The sequence below is a fragment of the Urtica dioica genome, chromosome 2, assembly GCF_054948205.1.
Source record: "Urtica dioica subsp. dioica isolate 48M chromosome 2, U.dioica_male_clone48M_v1_H2, whole genome shotgun sequence".
Taxonomy (NCBI): Eukaryota; Viridiplantae; Streptophyta; class Magnoliopsida; order Rosales; family Urticaceae; genus Urtica; species Urtica dioica.
Window position 1 is genome coordinate 42968717 of NC_142757.1, and position 22259 is coordinate 42990975.

Consider the following 22259-nt stretch of genomic DNA (forward strand, 5'->3'; position numbering starts at 1 on the left):
AAACAAGGGCAAATAAGTAAAAAAAAAAACCTTCTTAAATGAGCTACCACGTAATCATCTAGGCTATTTACGGATTATTAACAAAACGTTGGCCAATTTTAAATTGCTAGACATTACGTGGCTTACGCAGCCAATTTTTTGTTAAATTTTTTTTTTTTTGAGGAAACGTGGTCGGCACCACGCAAAATTATCATTAAAACCCTCACTTAAGTGGCGGAGGAAAACCGTGGTTACATCAAGGACTAATACCACGAAGGTCGTTCACGGCCTCTTGAACAACACTAGGAGGGGCCGATCCCAACCAACGGGCGCCCGGTTCAAAGTTAAAAGCACAACTAGCAAGAGCATGGGCAACCTTATTACAATCGCGAGGATGAAACACAAAGTCCAAACTATCGAACCTAGGTAACAGAAGGAGAACATCGTTTAAAATGGTACCTACCTCTGTAGCTTGCACCTCGTGTCTTCGGATAGCCGAGATAACTTCAAGACAATCAGATTGCAAGACCACTCTGGACTAACCCATATCGAGCGCAAAAATCATACCCTGTAGAACCGCCAAGGCTTCAGAGACTTGGGGTGAGAGGCCAAGATGAATAGTCTTCGTGTCCGCCCCAAGAATCTCCCCCCTCGTATCTCGCGCAACCACTCCGAGCCCAATCCGGCGCTCTTTCGTACGAACTGCGGCATCCACTGAGATTGCCACTTTATCAATCGGCGGCGGATTCCACTTTCTCGGTGGGGTCTCCACCCGCTTCTTCTTAGGAATTCCGCACGCTTTATGGTAGTCTTGCAGAAACAGACCGGACCATTCAAGGAGAGCGTCCGGTTTCCACACTTTCCGCCCCGAGCAGACTCCATTCCTGTGATTCCATAATTCCCAAACAATAATAAGAAACAATTCGAAAGTACGTACCGTGAGACTCGTAGAGGCATGAACGAGCATCCCAATGGTATCGCCGGCCGGGAAACCTCGAATAATATCATAGAACCCACCCAGCTTCCATACTTTCTTGGCCCAAGAACAGCCCCAGAAAGCATGATGAGTAGTTTCCCCATCAATACCGCACACCGGACACCTGTCATCAGAGCTAATATGCCGATGTTGGAGGAGGGACTTAGTCGGAATCCATCCTCTACAAGCCCGCCACACAAAGGACTTAACTTTAGGAGGAATACTTAAACTCCATAACTTGTTCCACCATTCTCCATTCCCGGATATGCCGGAAGGGCCCACCAGAACCTTCGCCTCTGCAGCTACTCGATACCCACTCCGCACCGAGTATTCGCCGTTTTTAGTGAAGTGCCATCGGAGCTTATCCGGGCCACCCCCACGACTCTCAGGAATACTGAGAATAGCCTCTACGTCCTCGGGGGGGAACATAGCCGAGATCAGGGAAACGTTCCACGCCCCGCTGATGTCCTTAAGCTCGGAAACTCGCATTTCCACGGGGATAGAGGCCGCGTCACTGATTCTGAACGTCGGGGGACAAGGCAGCCACCTATCGCTCGAGACGGATAAGCTCTCCCCATCCCCAACTCTCCATCTGGATCCCTTAACAATAAGCTCCTTACCCCAACAAAGACTCCTCCAAATAAAGGATCCTGTGGAACCACAAGAGGCTTGGAGGATATCTCGGTTCGGGTAGTAGCTTTGCTTGAAGACGCGCCCCACAAGACTATCCGGTCGGCGAATAAGACCCCACACATTCTTAGCAAGAAGAGCTTGATTGAAGTCACCGACATCTCGAAAACCCAAACCACCCTCAGACTTGTGCCTTGTGAGCTCAGACCACTTACACCAGTGGATCTTCTTCCCATGTTCTTTGTCTCCCCACCAAAAACTTGCGATAGCTTGGTGGATCCCATTTACAAGTCCTTGTGGGAGACGGAAACAGCTTGCCACGTACGTAGGAATGGCCTGCACAACAGCCTTAATAAGAGTCTCTTTACCTGCCTGAGAGAACAGAAGCCCCCCCAAGATTAGATCCTCTCCCATACTCTTTCTCTGACAAAAGCGAACACGTCTGCTTTTTTCCTCCCCACCGCCGTAGGCAACCCTAAGTACCGGTTATGACACGACGTGACGGACACCTGTAGCATCTCAGCCAGCTCTGCACCGTAATCTTCGTCTACATCTGACCCAAAACAAATGTCAGATTTAGAATAATTAATTAACTGACCTGAAGCCGCCGAATAAGAGGCAAGACACCGAGCCACCTCCTCGCACTCGTCCTTATTAGCACGGAAGAACATAATGCTATCATCTGCAAAAAAGAGATGAGAAACAACAAGGTCTTCCCTGCCAAAGCTAGCACCTCTGATAAGCTGTTGGGTTTCCTTTTTCCTTAGTAGGCAAGAAAGCCCCTCAGAACAAAAAAGGAAAAGGAAAGGCGAGAGTGGATCACCTTGTCGCAGCCCCCTCTCCGGGGTCACCCGTCCCCTGGTTTCACCGTTTATATTGAAAGAGTAACTCACTGAGGACACGCACCGCATCACCTTATCCACCCACCGGCCATCATACCCCAGCTTCAACATCATGAACTCCAAGAAGGGCCATTCTACCCGGTCATACGCCTTCGACATATCAATCTTCAGCGCCGCGCACTCGCCATTTCCAAAGCGCCCCCGGGACATGGTATGGATAGCCTCATAGCAAATCATCACGTTATCAAAAATTTGACGACCCCCCACAAAGGCACTTTGGTTCTCCGAAATAGCGGATCCCATCGTACCCCGTAGGCGGTCAACCAAACATTTCGATATGATTTTGTACAGCACGTTGCAGAGGCTAATCGGCCTAAAGTCACTGACCCTCCGAGGCTCATCAATTTTTGGAATAAGGGTGATGATCGTGTTGTTGATTTCCTTAAGCGACCTGCCATCATTTAACACCCCCAAACAAAAATCTACCACCAGATCAGACACAATATCCCAATACCTTTGATAGAACAAGGCCGGAAACCCGTCCTCTCCCGGAGCTTTGATGGCCTCCATCTCAAAGACCGCCCGCTTCACGTCCTCACCAGAGAAGGGAAGAAGAAGAGCCTCGTTCATGTCATCTGTAATAGTCGGAAGCACCACCTCCCCAATCTCCTCCATCGTCTCACGAGTAGGCTGCGAAGACGAAAAAATGGACGAAAAGTAAGAAGAGATAACAGTGTCAATATCACACTTACCTTCAACCCAGTTCCCGTGCGCATCAAGAAGGCCCCGAATCGAGTTCCGTTTCTTCCTGGCTGACGCCTTGCGATGGAAGAGCTTAGAGTTCCTGTCTCCGCACTTCATCCACGTGATCCGGCTTCGCTGACGCCAAAAAGTCTCTTCTTTCTCAAGCAAGGCGTCCAGCTGGCGTTCCTCCCTACGGACCTCCTCAACATTGTATCCGTCTTCCCTTTCACTGGCCTCTTTAAATATAGACCTCTGCCTGTCAATACGATCCCGTAGGCCACGCCACTTATATTTCCCCCAATTTTGAAGAGCCGTCCTACACCCAGTGAGAGAAGCCGCAATCCTGTCCTCAGCCGCTCTACCCACCTCCGGGTCCCAAGCCGAACGTATCGCCTCCTCACAGCCCTCCTCAGAGCACCAAGCCTCCTCGAAGAAGAAACGACGTGGTTTCCAACATCGTCTCTTCCCCGTTTCACCCGTCGTGGAAAGCAATAAAGGTCTGTGATCCGATCCCCAGAACTCCAGATGGTTGACCTTCGTATGAGGAAATAAGGTCAACCACTCCGGGTTCCCGAGACATCTATCCAATCTGCCAGCGCTACTATCCGGAGCATCACTGCGGCGCCACGTAAAGGGATTTCCTTCAAATCCGAGGTCACTAAGCTCGCAATCAGCCATCATCTTCCGAAAGTCTTCAAGTAAACCCGGACTTCTCGCTCTATCCCCACTTAGCTCCGAATTAGACGACACCTCATTAAGATCCCCTCCCACCAGCCACGGAAACTCCGGCCAGGGACGTAGTCTTCGAATCAACTCCCAAGTCAGCTTCCTCCGATGCGCCACCGGATCCCCGTAGATGCCCAAGAAATTCCAGCACCGCCCATCATCATCTGTGACCGACCCCTCCACATGGAATCGTGAGTAGGAACGAACCGAGAACACTATAGAATTCATCCAAAGCACCATTAGGCCTCCACTTCGGCCCACACAGTCCACTGTAAAACACCCATCAAACCCCAAAAACACTCGCAATCTCTCCGCCGAGTGACTCTTCATTTTGGTCTCGGATAAGAACACCAAAGCCGGCCGATGAGTCAACACATGAGAGTGGAGTGCCCTCCTCGTCCGGGGACTGCCCAGCCCCTGGACGTTCCAGAAAATGCCAATCATTGCGCTCGGCGGCCCTCAACGAGGGGCGCCGCTTCTGAGTATATAGTAGTTCCGTCCAAATCCACTTTCGAAGAAACAGACGAAGCCAAGGAGGGGTTTGAAGCTTCAGAAAGATCCGTCCAATTTTTTGTTAAAATTAAACATCATGTTTATCGTATTTGGAACATAAAATATTTAATCCAACAGCCAACGGAGTGTATTAGAGCGAGTCAGATTCGGCTTGTCACCCAATTAATGGTATGGGACAATTTGGGCCAATTCCCAACGTTGTACTAGCTCGGTTCTATTTTCCCTTCTCCTGGATGTGAACCATTTTCCATATCCTTTGTTTGAAAATTGAAAAAATTGCACAACATCTCAGCTGCTGGTTTAACAGCTCCCTACATAAGCCTATTTTTTAATTAAAAAATTACATCATTTATGATTTTTTAATTAAAAAAAATTTAAGTATATAAGGATGTAAAAATTTCCTTGTTCACCTTCTCTAGATTCAAATTTTCATTTATTGTATGATCTTCATGTTATTTTGACAAAGAAATCAGAGATCTATTTTCCCAAGAACGTTTCTTGTGACTTGGCGGATCTGGTTAGTCTGCCAAAAATTACAAATAATTTGTAAACTAGCCATATTTACACTTTTAAATTACCATTTAGCCAATCTCTGTTAAATATTTGGTAAACAACCAATCTTTATTAAGGTTACAACTATTTACCTCATTATTTACAACTATTATTTACAACTGATTAGACAAAAGTTGGATATTTACCAAATATTTATTAAAACTTAGTTAAATAGCAAACCATACATATAAATATAATTATACATCTACGGGACCCCAAAATTAAGCGGTTGCCTCCCAAAAAACAGTGTGATTTTCTTGTATCGAAAACCTCAAAGATCAAAGTTGCTTGTGGATTTGACGACTACGTGAAGCAGAGTTTAAAGATGAACTTAAAGATCTCTTTTTTCTATGTATGAGGTCAGGCTAGAGCTTAAACCTAAAATCTTTTGCGACATCAAAACGCCTCCCTTCACTGAAAGGTGGATTACAAAACGGTCATTTTTGTTTAAGATTATTAGCCTCTGTCTTGAAATCATTCACAACAAATGAAGAGCAAGTATAGATTTGCATAACATTTTTTTATAGGGTTGTTTAAAGTTGTACTCACAATCTAAGGATCTAATGAATAATTTATTCTAATGATTTTTTTTGTTATGAAACATAGAGAGTGAAGACTCTATAGTTTCTCTTATATATCTTGAAGAATATATCAATAAGACCAATGCATTTCTAAAGACCTTAAGAGTTCAAATTTATTTACCCATTCAAATATTGAAGTTCATATGAATACACTCATATTAACCTTAATCCTACGAGACATAACTTCTTATGGCCAATAACTTTCTTTAAATGTGCCATTAATCAATATTCTTTTTAGTGATATCGAATTTGTTATGATCATTTTTTGTCGAAGAAAATAATCGTAGAAATGAGTCCACACTTAAGTTAATGACATGATTTTGGCAACAATTATTGCCATACTTTTGGCAACAAAAGAATACAAATATTATTATATCTAGGCCTTAAAAAAAAAATATTTTTTATGAGGGGTATCCAAAGTTGGCCAAATCTCCCTTTTTCGAACCTAATATAGGTTGAGAGTAAGAAACCACGAAGACCATACAGAGTTGAAGTTCCCAAACCTTTTGATAACCACTGTTATGATTAACCTGTAATCCACTTAACTCACTTACGTTTTAGGAATTAAAAACTTATGCAATAATTTCTCACACGGTAAATTCAGGTGTGATCCATGTGAAGCTCTTATCGACTTGAAGGTTAAGGCTTCAATGGACTCATCTTAGTTTGGTCAGCCTCAAGGTTGAGACCCACGCTTCTGTTCATAAGGCTAATGAGATACTTGGTTATTGGATGCCCTCAAACCTACCAACAAGAATGAGCGATCAAATACTTTTGTTGGCTAAATTGATCATTTGTTAAATTTTATCTCACAAAAGATAAATGTGTTTTGAATGATTTTCTTATATTTTACTATGCTATTGACATTGTGATCATCTTATATTTAGATACAATTAATTCAGTTTAAATTGTTAATATATATATATATATATATATATATATATATACATAACTTGATTAAATTGGCTTGGTTAAAAATGAATATAGATTTTAAATATAATAAATGATGGAATTTGGATATACATCACAAACACAGTAAACACAATTAGGGCGAATTATAATCCTAATCATTTAGATACAAAGACAAGATGTCACACACAATGTATTGACAATGTGTTCGACAACTTGCTTAAACACAGAAAATGGATAAACAACCAATGATGCAATAAAGGAAAAACACACAATATGGTTACCCAGTTCGGTACAACATCACTACGTCTGGGTGCAACATCACTACGTCTGGGGGCACTCTGCCAGTGGAAAAGATTTCACTATATAGTAATCAATAGTACAAGCAAGGTCTTATATGATTACAACACAAAATCAAAGCCCTAGTAACTATTACCACAAGTGAATACCTAGACCAGAGACTCCCCCTGAATTTGAGATCCTTCTCAACTCCACTCTTCGAGCACATGCCTATGCTCGGCCATCTTCAGTCTTCAATCGCACGTGAGTCTTCAATCACGTAAGCACATAACCCAAATCGCTCAAACACTCAATCTTCTCGAATAGTATTTGATGAATAACACCGCTCTTATCAATACACAAAGTCTACCAGTCCACCGCTCTTGCACGTCTAAGAGTCCAAAGTATTTTGATAAAGCGTCAAGGCTGCTAAGGGGGTAGCGCAAGACTTTTATAGCAGTCATACAAACCTGGAAGTGTATCTAGGGTTTCTTTACCCACCCGCAAGAATATTGCATAATAAAGTCATCAGCAAGGCAATATGGCAAAACCGGAAACTTGTCAAAATTACAGACTGTGCACAAGAGGAAGGATGTCTCAACAGAAGCTGGAGCATGAAGATCGACATCTTTCCTTACATCTTGCACTAAAAAATAAAGTCAACATATAACGTAACAACAATCTTCCCCTTTGGCTATTTTTTTAGCAAACACTTCCAGAGCAGTTCTCAACCAAGCGTCATGACCAGGAAACATGTCAAAATAAATGACCCTCATGACGCCTCTCCCATTGATTGTCTAAAAAACATACCAAAGGCAAGGATCAACCAAGAAAGAAGGATGAGACAACAAACAGACTGGTCATATATAAGAGAACTGAAGTAAACAACAAACAACAAACAACAAACAACAAGATCTGAACTTAGTATAGCACAAACATACCAGAGAAGTAGCAGAGGTTGAACACAAATAGTAGTAGGGGTGTTTCAACTGGAACACGCAACATCAACAAACAATAAAATGCAATAGTTCGAAAGTTACAGACCATAGAGAAATAAGATTAGTGGGCAGCAGTTTGGGAGGAGTCATCATCACTCTCATTATCGAAGCCGTCTGAGCCACTGTTGCCAGAATCTTCACTATCTTCATCACTACCAGTATCTTCAGCATCACTGTCCTGACCAGGCTGAGAAGAAGTAGCATCATCCTTCCTATAAGAAGAAGTCATGTCACGCACTAGACCCTCACAGATGGACTTCCTGCGAGAGAGGGTCTCAATGGTCTTCTTGAGGATGTCAATCTCCTCACAAAGCTCTTTCAGAACGTTCTTTTGAACCTCATCAGAAACAGATTCCACCTTTAATGTGCTGCCAGAGGCGACAGATGTCGCGACAGATGGTCTGACAAGATCACGGGCATGTTTCCCTTCAAATAGCTTGTGACTAAAAGAAAGAGCACTAGGTTTTTTCCCTGCAACATCAGTACTGCGCATAATGTTCTTTTTTTCTTAAGCATTATGCCAGTGATGATGGAAGAGAATCCAATGGGAAGCTTCAGGACATAAGATTTGGCATGATTTTCCAGATGATCAAATACAAATTCTCTAAAATCAAAAGAAGAGCGTGTACCTATCTGGTATATCAGGCTAGCCAACTCAGCCTTAATGCTAGACCCATGAGAAGAGGGAGCCCAGTTAGCAATGCCAATGCGATAGAGAACTGAGTATTTTGCAGTAAGATCATAAGAAGGTAATGCGCCCTTGGACGGCCAAACTTTGGTCTCATCACCAGTGATTTCTTTAGCAATGACATCCAGGGAAGGAACCCGATCAGCGGTAATGATTTTTCCACAACCAAGGAAGTCATTGATAACTTCAGGGGAAATCTTAAAGCAATGCCCTCGGACAAACACTTTCCTGAATTCGGCATCATGAGGGACATCAAAAGATGATGAGAGGTTGACTATGAATTCCTTCACCAAAGTAGGGTAGTAGACTCCAATGTTGGTGACCTTCTTGATCATCTCAGCATCATGCATGAGTTCCATGACGACTCCGATCTTTAGAGCTTTGCTAGCCAGCTCTTTCTCGGGAAAGATAGCACGATGATACACAAACCTCCACTTAAGAACACCATCTTCCTTGTGAAAAGAAACATTGTCCATAGGAGCAGCCGGGATATTCTTGGTAAGCTTTTTCTTTCAAAGAGGCAAGAACCCCTTCAGCAACATCCTGTCTCTTTTTAGTCCTTTCCTCATGAACCGAAGCAGAGAATGTCGTAACACCTTTCAAACATCTTGACCTAATCCCAGAATTCACCTCCGGCCTTACCATCGGCGCGATTACTAGGTCACACTCCATGAACCTGGACCCCATGCTTGTTTCTTTCCGGCACAGGCCCAACCCCTTTCTTCACGACATTCTTCGTCTTCATCTTTGACTTCTCTTTCATTTCAGACCCTGTAGTGTTAATGCCACTTCTTGTACCCACCATTGTGATGAAAATTCCAAGATAACTACCACACAAATAACCATGAAGAAGGGTGGTTACCCAATTCAAAGAAATTTAGTGAGTAAAGGGTGAGAAATCAAGAAATATTGCTTCAGCGAAATTTGAAAAAGAGGTAACTTCCCAAGCTTTCTCGAGAGACAAACCATCAGATGCATGTTTGACGAGCTGAAGAAGATTAAAACGACGCCGAATAATTAACTGGGCCTTGGTCCAGCTCCAGCCCAAACTTGAGTTATATGGCATTTTAGCCCGGTAAATAAGTCGAATGAGCCAACCAGACAAATGAGCCCATGGACACATACTTATGTAGAACAAAGTAGCATAAAACAAAGACAAAATATCAAAGAAGAGAGAAAAATCACAAACAAACATCTCTCCACATCTCATTAATCGCTGTTGTTCGATTACACATAATCCTAGAGAGGATCCGAGACTTTCAAATCTGCTTGCATCCAAAGCCTTTGTAAAGACGTCTGCAAGTTGGATCTCAGTGTGGATATATTCAAGTTTGATATTCTTATCTTCCACTAGATCCCGAATGAAATGTTTCCTGATTTCAATGTGCTTTGTCTTACTATGTTGGACCGGATTTTTTGAAATATTGATGGCATTGATGTTGTCGCAGAACAATGTCATTACATCTTGTCCGACATCGTATTCAACAAGCATCTGTTTCATCCAAAGTAACTGAGTGCAACTGCTTCTAGCAAAAATGTATTCAGACTCATCTGTGGAGACGGAAATGCAATTTTGCTTCTTGCTGGACCAGGAAAGAAGGTTATTTCCCAGATAGAAACATCCACCAGATGTGGTTCTTCTTACAATATGTTCGGCTTGAGAAAATATTGCAATTTTTACGTGCGCAAGTGCACGTGTCGCTCAAGTAATATAGTGTATTAAGTACTAGTGTCGATCCCACGAGGAACAAGCTTAATTAACGAACAAATCAACTAGCACGAATTGAACTAAAGAGGAGATGGAAAGATGTCACAAATTATTGACAAGTTCTAACGTAAATAAATAACAAAATACTCAAATAAAAGTTGTAAGCAGAAAGAGAGGCTAAGGACCAAGGCTTCACGGTTTTATTCAACGGTTTGGATACACGAATTTGACCCACAATCAATAACCAACTCACTACTCTTTGCTAACCATACTCACAGAATAATATTGCTATATCTCTCTCGAGCATCTAACAACCTATGTCAAAATTAAGAAAATCTTCTCTCGATCTCAATCCCTAACAAAAACATGCATTAATATCAAGAGTATTCACGTGATTCTATGGCAACCTAACTATCTCTAGCCTAGGCATGCATCATAGTAATTCAAACCAAAACGCTAACAACCTAATCTTTTTCAAGCATCAAGTTGAAATATAAAATCATGAACAAGGTAGCTAATCTCGATCAAGCATTAAAAACGGATTTGAATTAAGCAAAGTAGTAGAGAATGAAAATTGAACTTCAATATATTAAATCATATCCATAACCGAATCATAAACCCGCTACGCCATAGTCCTTAATGGAATTAGTTCATAGCGTAGCGAGAAAACAAAAAGAGACCGAGAAAGTAGAAATAAGAAACCATAATTAAAAACTAAACTGAAAATTAAAATACGGGAGTTCAAGAGTAAATGAGAAGAATAAAACTGTAATTGGCGCAAATTGATGAAGAACGGCTCTCCTCTTTTTCTCTATCTCTCCCAAACACTAAGTGAAAACAATAAAAAGTTGCTAAGATCCTCAAACAAGATATTGAGAGGTGTATTTATAGGCCTAGGTCGAAATCCTTGGGTTTCTCTTAATTTTTGGAGCAGACTGGGTAATTAAAAGTGATCCAACGGCTCAGACCAACTCAAAATCCGCGTTTCCTCTTTTTTTGTCTCGGCGGACCTCGCGGCCCATGGTTTGAAGGTTGCGCCGCGAGGCTGACATCTCGGAGGACCTCGCGTTCCGCGCCTCATGCTCGGATATCGATTTCGGCGATTTTCGGAACCTCGCGGCGCGATGTCCTTGGGTCGCACCGCGCGCTTTTTCTTCCCGCTCGCACCGATTTTGTAACAGCTATAACTCTTAGCTCCGATGTCCGATTCTTTCAAATAAATATGCGTTGCAAAGCTAAGAGAGAGATCTATCCAATCATGTCATTGGATCATCCAAAATCTTTACTTCAAACTCTCAGAATTGTTCACAAGAGGATGTTGTATATCTTCTTTGCTTAAACTTGGCGAAAAGTCTTCGAATCTTCTTAAAATTGCTCTGTTACTTCACGAGATGCTCTACTAACCTCTTTTGTACCTCATTGGCCTCTAAAACCTATAAGTCTCTCAAAAACACACAAAAAAACATCACAAATACTCGAGAACAAGCTTGGATTTAATCGGGAAAATAGGAGTTTTCCACATGATTAACGCACCTATCAAATACCCCCAAACTTAAACCGTTGCCTGTCCTCAAGCAACAAAACAAATAAGAGAAAATAAAACACACAAAAGAAGTTATCTACACTAAATTGATAAATCTCAATGCTTTACGTAAAATAACTGACTCATATTTGCCTTAATTTCAAACCTCGAGACTCATATTTGCCTCAACTACCAAATGTAAAAGAATCCTTACAAGTTCGTGTTAGCTCAAGCCGTTTGCAATGTGCTTTCGTCTCGATTAGCTTTTGATTCCCAAGTCTCATAGCCTTTCGCAATCCTAATATGCGACCACAAGAATCGATTCTGTTGAATGATAAGTTATTCGATTCGACACACCATAAGCCTTCTCTTCACCCTTGATCTCCACTAATGCGCACATGTCATTCCTAGCTCGTCAATAGGTCTTAAAGGCTTGTAATATTTTAGGGTAGGGTCAAAGGTATGGAATGGTAATTTTTAGTAGCTCAAACATCGACCTTAGCGACTCAAATCTCTCACCAAAATCACAACCCTCATACAAAGCTCATTCACTCATCCCCACGTTCTTGGCATCAAATTTCGCCTAACAAGAACGTTTTACTTAGTCTTTTATTTCCAGTGCTTTCCCCCCAAACTTCGACTTAACAACAAGCGACAAGTCTCTTAAAACAAAAACATAGAACACCACGCCAAAATAACAATATATGACATAAATAAACACTTTTTTTTTTCTTTTTTCTATTTTTTTCAGATTTTTTTTCTTCCCTTTTTTTTTCTTTTTTTTTTGGCACATAACAATATAAATAAACACCGGCGTGGTGTGTCTAGTGGACAATGTAATATTTAGAGACGAGTCAGAAAACATGTCATAAAATAGAGAAAATTTCACTCAACCATGTCACTCAAGAGTCGCTAAAGTCAATGAGTTTCTTTGTGGGATTTCAAAATTATTGACTCGGCTTTTTCTGACTAAGTATCGAGAAGGGTAAATCGTTCGACTTTTTGTGAGTGGGTTCTAATTGATAAATATTCTCGTGTTGGCTTTTTTGCTCGACGGGTTATTCCTAATGCCTATATCATTCTTACTAGATCAATGTGCGCTCAATTTGGCTTCGACTAGGGATCCGAAAAGGTTCTTAGTGTGTTCGGTGGTCACTTTTCATAACTTAGTTAGACTACTACTCAAGGTCTTCTAAACATCGAGACAAACATTATTCGGGCTTTAAGTGATAACACAAAACTCAACAAGATTCATTTTCACTCGGTAATTCACAGATTTTTTTTCACATGTCTACGGCTTAAGACTATCCATATCATCGGCAAACAATTTATTGAGTCAGTTAAAGCACACAAAATACCAATTTTTACCAATTATCCTAAAACAAAAAAAAAAAACAACCTAGAAAATTAACTACTAATGTACAAAAATCCCCCGCAAGACAAACAATTATCTCCCCTAAACTTAAAACTTACATGGACCCCAATGTAATTATGCAAAACATGGATATATGGATCGACTTACCTTGCGGGGGTGGTCGAACGCCCCTACTCGTGACCGCCGTGTTCAAGCGGCGGTGGATCTTCATTTTCATTTCGGTGCTCTTTTTTCTTTCACACCTCTTTAAACGGTGTTGGCCATTGTCCTCGTGTCGGTTTGATTGGTGATTTCGGCGTCGCATCCTTTCTCTTTCCTTTCGTAGTTTTTTCCGGAGGAGTACGTGGTGGTGATGGGAGCGGCAGAGGTTTGACTTCATCTGTCTTGAGGAAGAAAACTCATTCTTTCTCATTTTCGCGTTTTCGGGCTTTGTAAATCCCGAACATCTCTTCTTCATTCTTCACTCGCGTCTTCAATTCACCTTTCGTCACGTCGATGAGAGCACCACATGTGGCTAAGAAACCTCTTCCCAAGAGTATCGGGATGTCGCGGTTCTCATCCATGTCGATGATGTAGAAATCAGCAAGGAAAGTGAATTTTCCGACTTTGACGAAGATGTCTTCCGCGAAGCCGCGCGGATACCTTACGGACTTGTCCGCCAGTTGGAGAATGGTGCGTGTGGGTTTTAGTTCACCCACTTCTAGCTTGTTGAAGATGGCCACAGGCATGAGGTTGATGCCCGAACCTAGATCGCACAAAGCGTTGTCGATGCAAACGTCTCCAATGGTGCATGGTAGCGTGAATTGGCCAGGATCGTCCAATTTTGGTGGGAGTTCTTGTTGTAGAAGCGCGCTACATTCCGCAGACAGTGTCAGCGTGGTGCTTTGCGGGAACAGATGTGGCAGCTCGTGGATGTGAACCGGCGAAGGTGGCTTCGAAGCTACAGCGATCGGGACAACGTTTCCCTTATCTTTCTTCGAGCTTTGGATAGCTGCAACATGATGATGTGAGATAGCGTTGCAATGCTCTATTGGGTTTACCTTGGAGGTGCTAGGAAGCGCATTTTGGGTTCTCGCATGGAAATCCTTTTCTAGTTGCCCCACCGTCGTCTCAAGGCTCCGGATTTGCACCTCTTGATTCTTCATTCGCGTTCAAGACTCGGTGATGAAGGAGGTGAGGAGTTCTTCCAGCTTGTCCTTGTGAGCGGGCTGATTTTGTTGTTGGCGCAGTTGAAACCCTTGTTGTTGCCCCTGTTGTTGATTTTGGAACGCTGGTGGAGGCCGGTTCTGCAGGAATCCATGTTGTTGTTGTTGTTGTGGCTCTCTCCACCCGTGGTTGTATTGGTTGTTCCAGACTCCATTGTTGTAGTTGTTGGAGTTTTGGAACGGGGGCCTGTTGTTGTAGTCCCCCACATAATTAGCATTCTTGGGATGGACATTGTTCGCTTGAGGGCAATCGTCGGTGTAGTGTGGTCCGTTACACCAAAAATATGGCTCCCGAGTTGTATACCTGACATTCACGGCGGCTTTCATCCCTTTCATCTCTCTCAACTCCTTTCGGAGATTTGTCATCTTTATCGCCATTTGTTGCATTGTCTTTAGATCGATCATGGTCGTCGTGGCTTGAGCAGTGGCGGGACCGGCCTTCATGATTCTCTTCTCTATCGGGCATTGGTCGTTGGATCGCGCTAGTTCTTCAAGGAGAGCTTGGAACTCTGATGGCGTCTTAGTTAGCACCGTGCCTCCCGCAGCGGTGTTAACTAAGGTCTTCGTCGAGTTGAGGAGTCCGTAGTAGAACGTTTGTAGTTGGACCGGCAACGTGACCCCGTGGTTAGGACATTTTCGGAGCATCTCCTTGAAGCGTGCCCATGCTTCGTGGAGGGACTCGCCGTCCATTTGCGCGAAGCTGTGAATGGCGTTTCTTAGGCGGGCCGTCTTCTCGAATGGGAAGAATTTGGCGAGGAAGGTATTGCACAGCCCCTTCCATGTGGTGATGGAATCGGGGGGATAGCGAGTTGAGCCATGCTTTTTCCCGGTCACGGAGGGAAAATGGTAACAGTTGGAATCGGATGGCATCCGCGTTGATGTTGTGGATTTGGAATGTCCCGCACAACTCGTTGAAGTTGGAGATGTGCTTGTTCGGATCTTCATTCGGGGCTCCGGAGAATTGATTTTGCTGGATCATGTTGATCGTCCCCGTCTTGATCTCGAAGCTTTGCTTACCTCCGATGGCTGGATTGACAATGGCCGGGCGATACCATTGAGTGGTGGGTAGCACATAGTCGAGGAGTGGTCTCTCTTCGTTGGCCATGGTCTCTTCTTCAATGTCTTCCTCGTCTAAACTTTTCTTCTTTTCGTTTCGATTTCTCTTGCACGTTTTCTCGAATTCGGAATCTATCGGAAGGAGACTCGAATCACCGTCTTTTCGCATCAACCTTCAAAGGAGAAAGACAACATAAAAACAGGTGAGACACGGAAAATAAAAGAATGTTCAAATTGAAATCTAGTTAATTGAATTGCAATTAAAAACTTGTTCCCCGGCAACGGCGCCAAAAACTTGTTGCGATTTTTACGCGTGCAAGTGCACGTGTCGCTCAAGTAATATAGTGTATTAAGTACGAGTGTCGATCCCACGAGGAACAAGCTTAATTAACGAACAAATCAACTAGCACGAATTGAACTAAAGAGGAGATGGAAAGATGTCACAAATTATTGACAAGTTCTAACGTAAATAAATAACAAAATACTCAAATAAAACTTGTAAGCAGAAAGAGAGGCTAAGGACCAAGGCTTCACGGGTTTATTCAACGGTTTGGATACACGAATTTGACCCACAATCAATAACCAACTCACTACTCTTTGCTAACCATACTCACAGAATAATATTGTTATATCTCTCTCGAGCATCTAACAACCTATGTCAAAATTAGGAAAATTTTCTCTCGATCTCAATCCCTAACAAAATCATGCATTAATATCAAGAGTATTCACGTGATTTTATGGCAACCTAACTATCTCTAGCCTAGGCATGCATCATAGTAATTCAAACCAAAACGCTAACAACCTAATCTTTTTCAAGCATCAAGTTGAAATATAAAATCATGAACAAGGTAGCTAATCTCGATCAAGCATTAAAAACGGATTTGAATTAAGCAAAGTAGTAGAGAATGAAAATTGAACTTCAATATATTAAATCATATCCATAACCGAATCATAAACCCGCTACGCCATAGTCCTTAATGGAATTAGTTCATAGCGTAGCGAGAAAACAAAAAGAGACCGAGAAAGTAGAAATAAGAAACCATAATTAAAAACTAAACTGAAAATTAAAATACGGGAGTTCAAGAGTAAATGAGAAGAATAAAACTGTAATTGGCGCAAATTGATGAAGAACGGCTCTCCTCTTTTTCTCTATCTCTCCCAAACACTAAGTGAAAACAATAAAAAGTTGCTAAGATCCTCAAACAAGATATTGAGAGGTGTATTTATAGGCCTAGGTCGAAATCCTTGGGTTTCTCTTAATTTTTGGAGCAGACTGAGTAATTAAAAGTGATCCAACGGCTCAGATCAACTCAAAATCCGCGTTTCCTCTTTTTTTGTCTCGGCGGACCTCGCGGCGCGTGGTTTGAGGGTCGCGCCGTGAGGTTGACATCTCAGAGGACCTCGCGTTCCACGCCTCATGCTCGGATATCGATTTCGGTATTTTCGGAACCTCACGGCGCGAGGTCCTTGGGTCGCGCCGCGCGCTTTTTCTTTCCGCTCGCACCGATTTTGTAACGGCCATAACTCCTAGCTCGGATGTCCGATTCTTGCAAATAAATATGCGTTGGACAGCTAACAGAGAACTCTATCCAAAAATTGGATAATCCAAAATCTTTACTTCAAACTCTCAGAATTGTTCACAAGAGGACGCTGTATTTCTTCTTTGCTCTAACTTGGCGAAAAGTCTTCGAATCTTCTTAAAATTGCTCCATTACTTCAGGTGATGCTGTACTAACCTCTTTTATACCTCATTGCCCTCTAAAACCTATAATTCTCTCAAAAGCACACAAAAAACATCACAAATACTCGTGAAAAAGCTTGGATTTAGTCAGGAAAATAGGAGTTTTCCGCGTGATTAATGCACCTATTAGACAAATGACTAGCTTTGGGCTTAGCCTGGTAGCGAGCACAAACTCCTACAGAGTAGGCAATGTCAGGACGACTGGTAGTGAGGTAGAGAAGACTACCAATGATACTTCTGTAAAGACTTTGATTAACAGATTCACCAAGCTCATCCTTAGTGAATTTTACATGAGTAGCGGCGGGGGTTCTCTTGTGAGATGACTTTTCCAAACCTAACTTCACAATATTTTTAGCATATAACTTTGAGAGATAAAAATACCGCCATCCAACTATCTGATCCGAAAACCCAATAAAAAGTTAAGCTAACCAACCATGCTCATTTCAAATTCAGATTGCATTTGAAATGAGCATGGTTGGTGAGCTTAACTTTGTCGACATTCCTCCAAAAACAATGTCGTCAACATAGATTTGGGCAATCATGAGGTTGCCATGGTCCTTCTTTATAAACAAACTTTTATTGACTCCACCTCTAATATATCCATTCAGCACAAGAATTTGAGTTAGTCTTTCATACCAGGCCCGAGGTGCCTGCTTGAGACCATAGAGAGCCTTTCTAAGCTTGTAGACATGTTGGGGCGAGCTGGGATCTACAAAACCTTTAGGATGGGCCACATAGACTTCCTCATTCAAGTACTCATTGAGAAACGCACTTTTAACATCCATCTGAAATAGTTTGAAGTGGAGATGACAAGAGATGCCAAGCAAGAGTCTGATGGCTTCAAGCCGAGCAACATGGGTAAAAGTTTCGTCGAAATCAACACCTTCCACTTGCGTATAACCCTGTGCCACAAGTCTAGCTTTGTTCCGATTTATATTACCATGCTCATCAGATTTATTTTTAAAAATTCACTTAGTTCCAATAACATTAACGTTATCAGGTCTAGGAACTAATTCCCATACTTCATTTCTTTCAAACTGAACAAGTTCCTCTTGCATAGCACTAATCCAGTATTCATCATCAATTGACTCATTGACATTTTTAGGTTCAATTTTAGAGACAAAGTAGAGATTACCAATCATTTCTTGATAGTTTACTGGAGCTTTTGGGCAAGTGCGCATACCATCTTCAATGTCACCGATCACCTCCTCAGCAGGATGATTTTTCTGAACTCTCCTAGAGGGTATTCTTCTTTCTGGTGGAGATTCAGTTTCCTCAGGGGAATTCTCTTCATCAGGCACAATGTCATCCACCTTGTCACCAACATCTGTTCTGACATCTATGCTACTAGGTAAAACTTCATCCTCATCATCAGCACTTTTAGAATCATCAGAAACGTCATTAACAACCACATTTATAGACTCCATCATAGACTTGGTGCGTTTGTTAAAGACATGATAAGCACGACTATTTATGGAATATCCATGAAATATACCTTCATTACTTTTGGGATCAAGCTTACGATGAGGATCCCGATCAGCAAGGATGTAGCACACTGAGCCAAAGACATGGAAGTACTTGACATTTGGCTTTCTCCCCCTTCATATCTCATAATGAGTGATAGTAGTACCCGGACGAATGGTAACTCTGTTATGAATATGACAGGCTGTGTTGAGAGCTTCAGCCCAGAAGTGAAGAGGAATGTCTTTGGCAAGCATCATCACACGAGCCATTTCCTGGAGAGTGCAATTTTTCCTCTCAACAATCCCATTTTCCTGTGGGGTGATGTGGGAAGAAAAATCATGAGATATTCCTTCTGCAATACAAAAGTTAGTAAAACTCATGTTCTCAAATTCCCTCCCATGGTCACTCTGGATTCTGATCACTTTGCGAATGCTTTCTCATTTTTCTCTTTGCACTTGATTGCATAAGGCTTGAAAAACAGCAAAAGTGTTACATTTCTCATGAATAAAATCAACCTAAGTATATCTGGAGAAGTCATCGACACATACAAACACATATCTCTTTCCACCAAGGTTTTCGACCTGCACTGGCCCCATCAGATCCATGTGAAGAAGTTCTAGAACCCGTGAGGTGGTAAGATGTTGCACCATCTTGTGAGACTTCTTGACCTGTTTTCCAATCTGACAATCACCACAGAGTTTTCCTTCAACAATCTTTAGCTCAGGGACACCGACAATGGCATTCTCGGATACAATTTTGTGCATGCTTCTGAGGTTCAAATGACCAAGCTTTTGATGCCATAACTTAGCTTCATATGCCTTGGACAGTATGCACGTTGTGACCTGAGAGTTTTTGACAGGAGACCACATGCACCAGTTGTCCTGAGACCTGGTTCCTTTCATAAGCTCATCATATTTCTCATTTATCACCACACACTTATCACGAGTAAAATTAACACGTAAGTTCAAGTCACAGAGTTGACTCATACTAATAAGATTAGCAGTCAGACCTGCAACTAAAAAAGCCTCTGTTAAACAAGATAAACCATGATAGTTGAGCTGACCATTACCAATGATCTTGGCCTTCACTCCATCACCAAAGGTGACATGGAAATTGGAGTAAGGTGTTATGTTGGACAAGAAGGTCTGAACACCAGTCATGTGACGAGAGCAACCACTGTAAAGTACCAATCACTGCCCATGGAGGCAATCAGGGAGGTGTACGCAATGTTGGTGCGATAGGATACATTTTTCACTCTCCATTCCATGCGAAGAGATGGTTGACGACGTGGTTGAGGTTACCTGTGAGAGGATTGATGTTGATGAAGGTTCCTCCCATATAGGCGATAGTAAAAGGCCGAATGTGACCTCTTCTTCCACAATGATGGCAGACCCAATGAGGTCTGTTGAAAAGAGATCTAGCTGGTCTGTGAGGATGTTGTCGATGTTGATTCTGGAACTTGTCACCACCAGATGTCTGAGACATATTGCGCGAGATCTGGTCAGCAGACTTTTGGGGGACAAAAGTGGTCTGAGACGTGGAAGCACCATGAGTATATCCAAGCCCCTTCATGTTCTTAGCAGGTTTCCCAGCAGTGAGAATTTTATCAAGGCTTTCGGTGCCAGAATTCAGCATCCTGATAGATTTCGTCATCTTGTCAAGTTCCCCATTCAAGCGGCTGACTTCGCGCTTTAGATCAATAATGGTTTCTAAGAGCCTTGTCTTGTCTTCAGTAAGAGAGAGAATGAGAGCATTTTGCTTGTCAAGGACCTGAGACTCTTCAATCCATTTAGTATGTAAGACATTATACGCATCGTTCATAGCATCATCAGAAAGTTCATCATCAGTGACAAATTTCTTTGAGGATTTAGCAAATTTATCAATAGATTCAAAGTTATGAATAGGAATAGAAGCTTTGAAAGCCACACAATTGCTTATCTTGTCAGAGTCACTATCTTCTTCTTCCTCATCAGAAAGAGTGGCGTTGTAACTCTTTTTCTGCTTTTTCAAGAAGTTAGGACACTCCTTATGAATATGTCCATAGCCTTCAAACTCATGGCATTGTATACATTTTCCTTTTCCAGCAGTATCGTGAGAGTGTTCGCCACCTCTGTCATTTCTGTGAAAGTTCCATTCTTCTGGAACCTTTGCTGAAAGTTGTCTTTGACATCTTGCGAGACATTCTTCCCAGTCATCTGGCTGAATCTCTTCATAACTCTGCCATAGGTTTTGGCCAACATAGCAATAGTATAATCAATTTCATTGTCTGAATCAGAGTATACCTGCTCCTTCTGATCATGGATAGAACTTTTGAGAGTCATTCCTTTGTGTTTCTTCTCAATCTTGGGAAGAGACATCTCGAATGTCATGGGAGATCCCATGAGTTCATCAAACTTCAGCGTTTTAAGGTCATGAACCTCCTCTATAGCAGTGATCTTCATCTTGAATCTTAGGCTTAATGCCCTTAAGGTTTTTCTGACCAGATCTTCATCCGTCCTAGGTTTGCCGAGAGAGTAGGACTCATTGGCGAGATCTCGAATACGCATGTTGAAGTCGGCAACAGATTCATCCTCAAACATAGTGAGTGCTTCAAAGTTTGTAGTGAGGCACTGAAGCTTCTGCTCGCGAACTTTAGTGGTTCCCTCATTGGGGACAACAAGAGTTTCTCAGGCTTCTTTGGCACTCGTGCAGGTGTTTATAAGCTTGAAAACATTTTTATCAACCCCGTTAAATATAGCGTTGAGAGCACGAGAATTACCCAATGCCGCCTCATCTTCAGTAGGGCTCCAGTCCTTCTCTGATTTGGGACCGGTCACTACCCCTTTGTCATCAACAAAAACATGAGCTTCCCAGCCATAGATCACCGCCTTCCAAGTTCTGCTGTCGAGAGATTTCATAAAGACGCTCATACGGTCTTTCCAATAACCGTAGTTGGTTCCATCAAGAACTGGATGACGATTGACAGACCTTCCTTCTCTGGAACTATCCATTTCTGGTAATCAGGTTTAAAATACCTAGGAAACCACCCAAAGATCTAGGTGCGTGCTCTGATACCAATTGAAAATCTGATTAGACACAAAGACAAGATGTCGCACATAATGTGTTGACAATGTGTTCGACAACTTGTTTAAACACAGAAAATGGATAAACAACCAACGGTGCAACAAAGGAAAGACACACAATATGGATTACTCAGTTCGGTGCAACATCACCTACGTCTGGGGACACTCTGTCAGGGGAAAGGATTTCACTATATAGTAGTCAATAGTACAAGAAAGGTCTTATATGATTACAGCACAAAATTAAAGCTCTAGTAACTATTACCACAAGTGAATACCTAGACCAGAGACTCCCCTGAATTTGAGATCCTTCTCAGTTCCACTCTTCGAGCACACGCCTATGCTCGGTCGTCTTCAGTCTTCAATCGCACGTGAGTCTTCAATCACGTAAGCACATAACACTAATCGCTCAAACACTCAATCTTCTCGAATAGTATTTGATGAATAACACCGCTCTTATCAATACACAAAGTTTCTCAGTCTGCCGGTCTTGCACGTCTAGAAGTCCAAAGTATTTTGATAAAGCGTCAAGGCTGCTAGCTTTTATAGCAGTCATATAAACCTGAAAGTGTATCTAGAGTTTCCTTACCCATACTCGCAAGAATATTGCATAATAAAATCACTAGTAAGGTAATCTGGAAAAATCGGAAACTTGTCAGAATTACAAACTGTGCACAAGAGGAATGATGTCTCAACAGAAACTGGAGCATGA

At 42.2% G+C, this 22259-nt stretch overlaps 1 protein-coding gene across 1 annotated transcript; it reads right to left on the reverse strand.

Moving 5' to 3' along the window:
• Positions 1-7790: 7790 nt before the first annotated feature.
• On the reverse strand, positions 7791-8893 carry LOC149404837 (uncharacterized). Its single transcript, XM_089607695.1, has 2 exons — positions 8359-8893; positions 7791-8200 (listed from the first exon to the last, which is right to left on the reverse strand). Exons 1-2 carry the CDS (start codon positions 8891-8893, stop codon positions 7791-7793), a joined length of 945 nt encoding a protein of 314 aa, XP_089463821.1.
• Positions 8894-22259: the final 13366 nt, after the last annotated feature.

What these genes read in the sequence shown, in the direction of transcription:
- LOC149404837 (XM_089607695.1), bottom strand. Translation starts at nt 8,893, where the DNA reads ATGGACAATGTTTCTTTTCACAAGGAAGATGGTGTTCTTAAGTGGAGG. An exon ending in TAGCCTGATATACCAGATAG is followed by an intron (nt 8,201 to 8,358) that starts GTACACGCTCTT and finishes CTGATGTTGCAG; the next exon opens with GGAAAAAACCTAGTGCTCTT.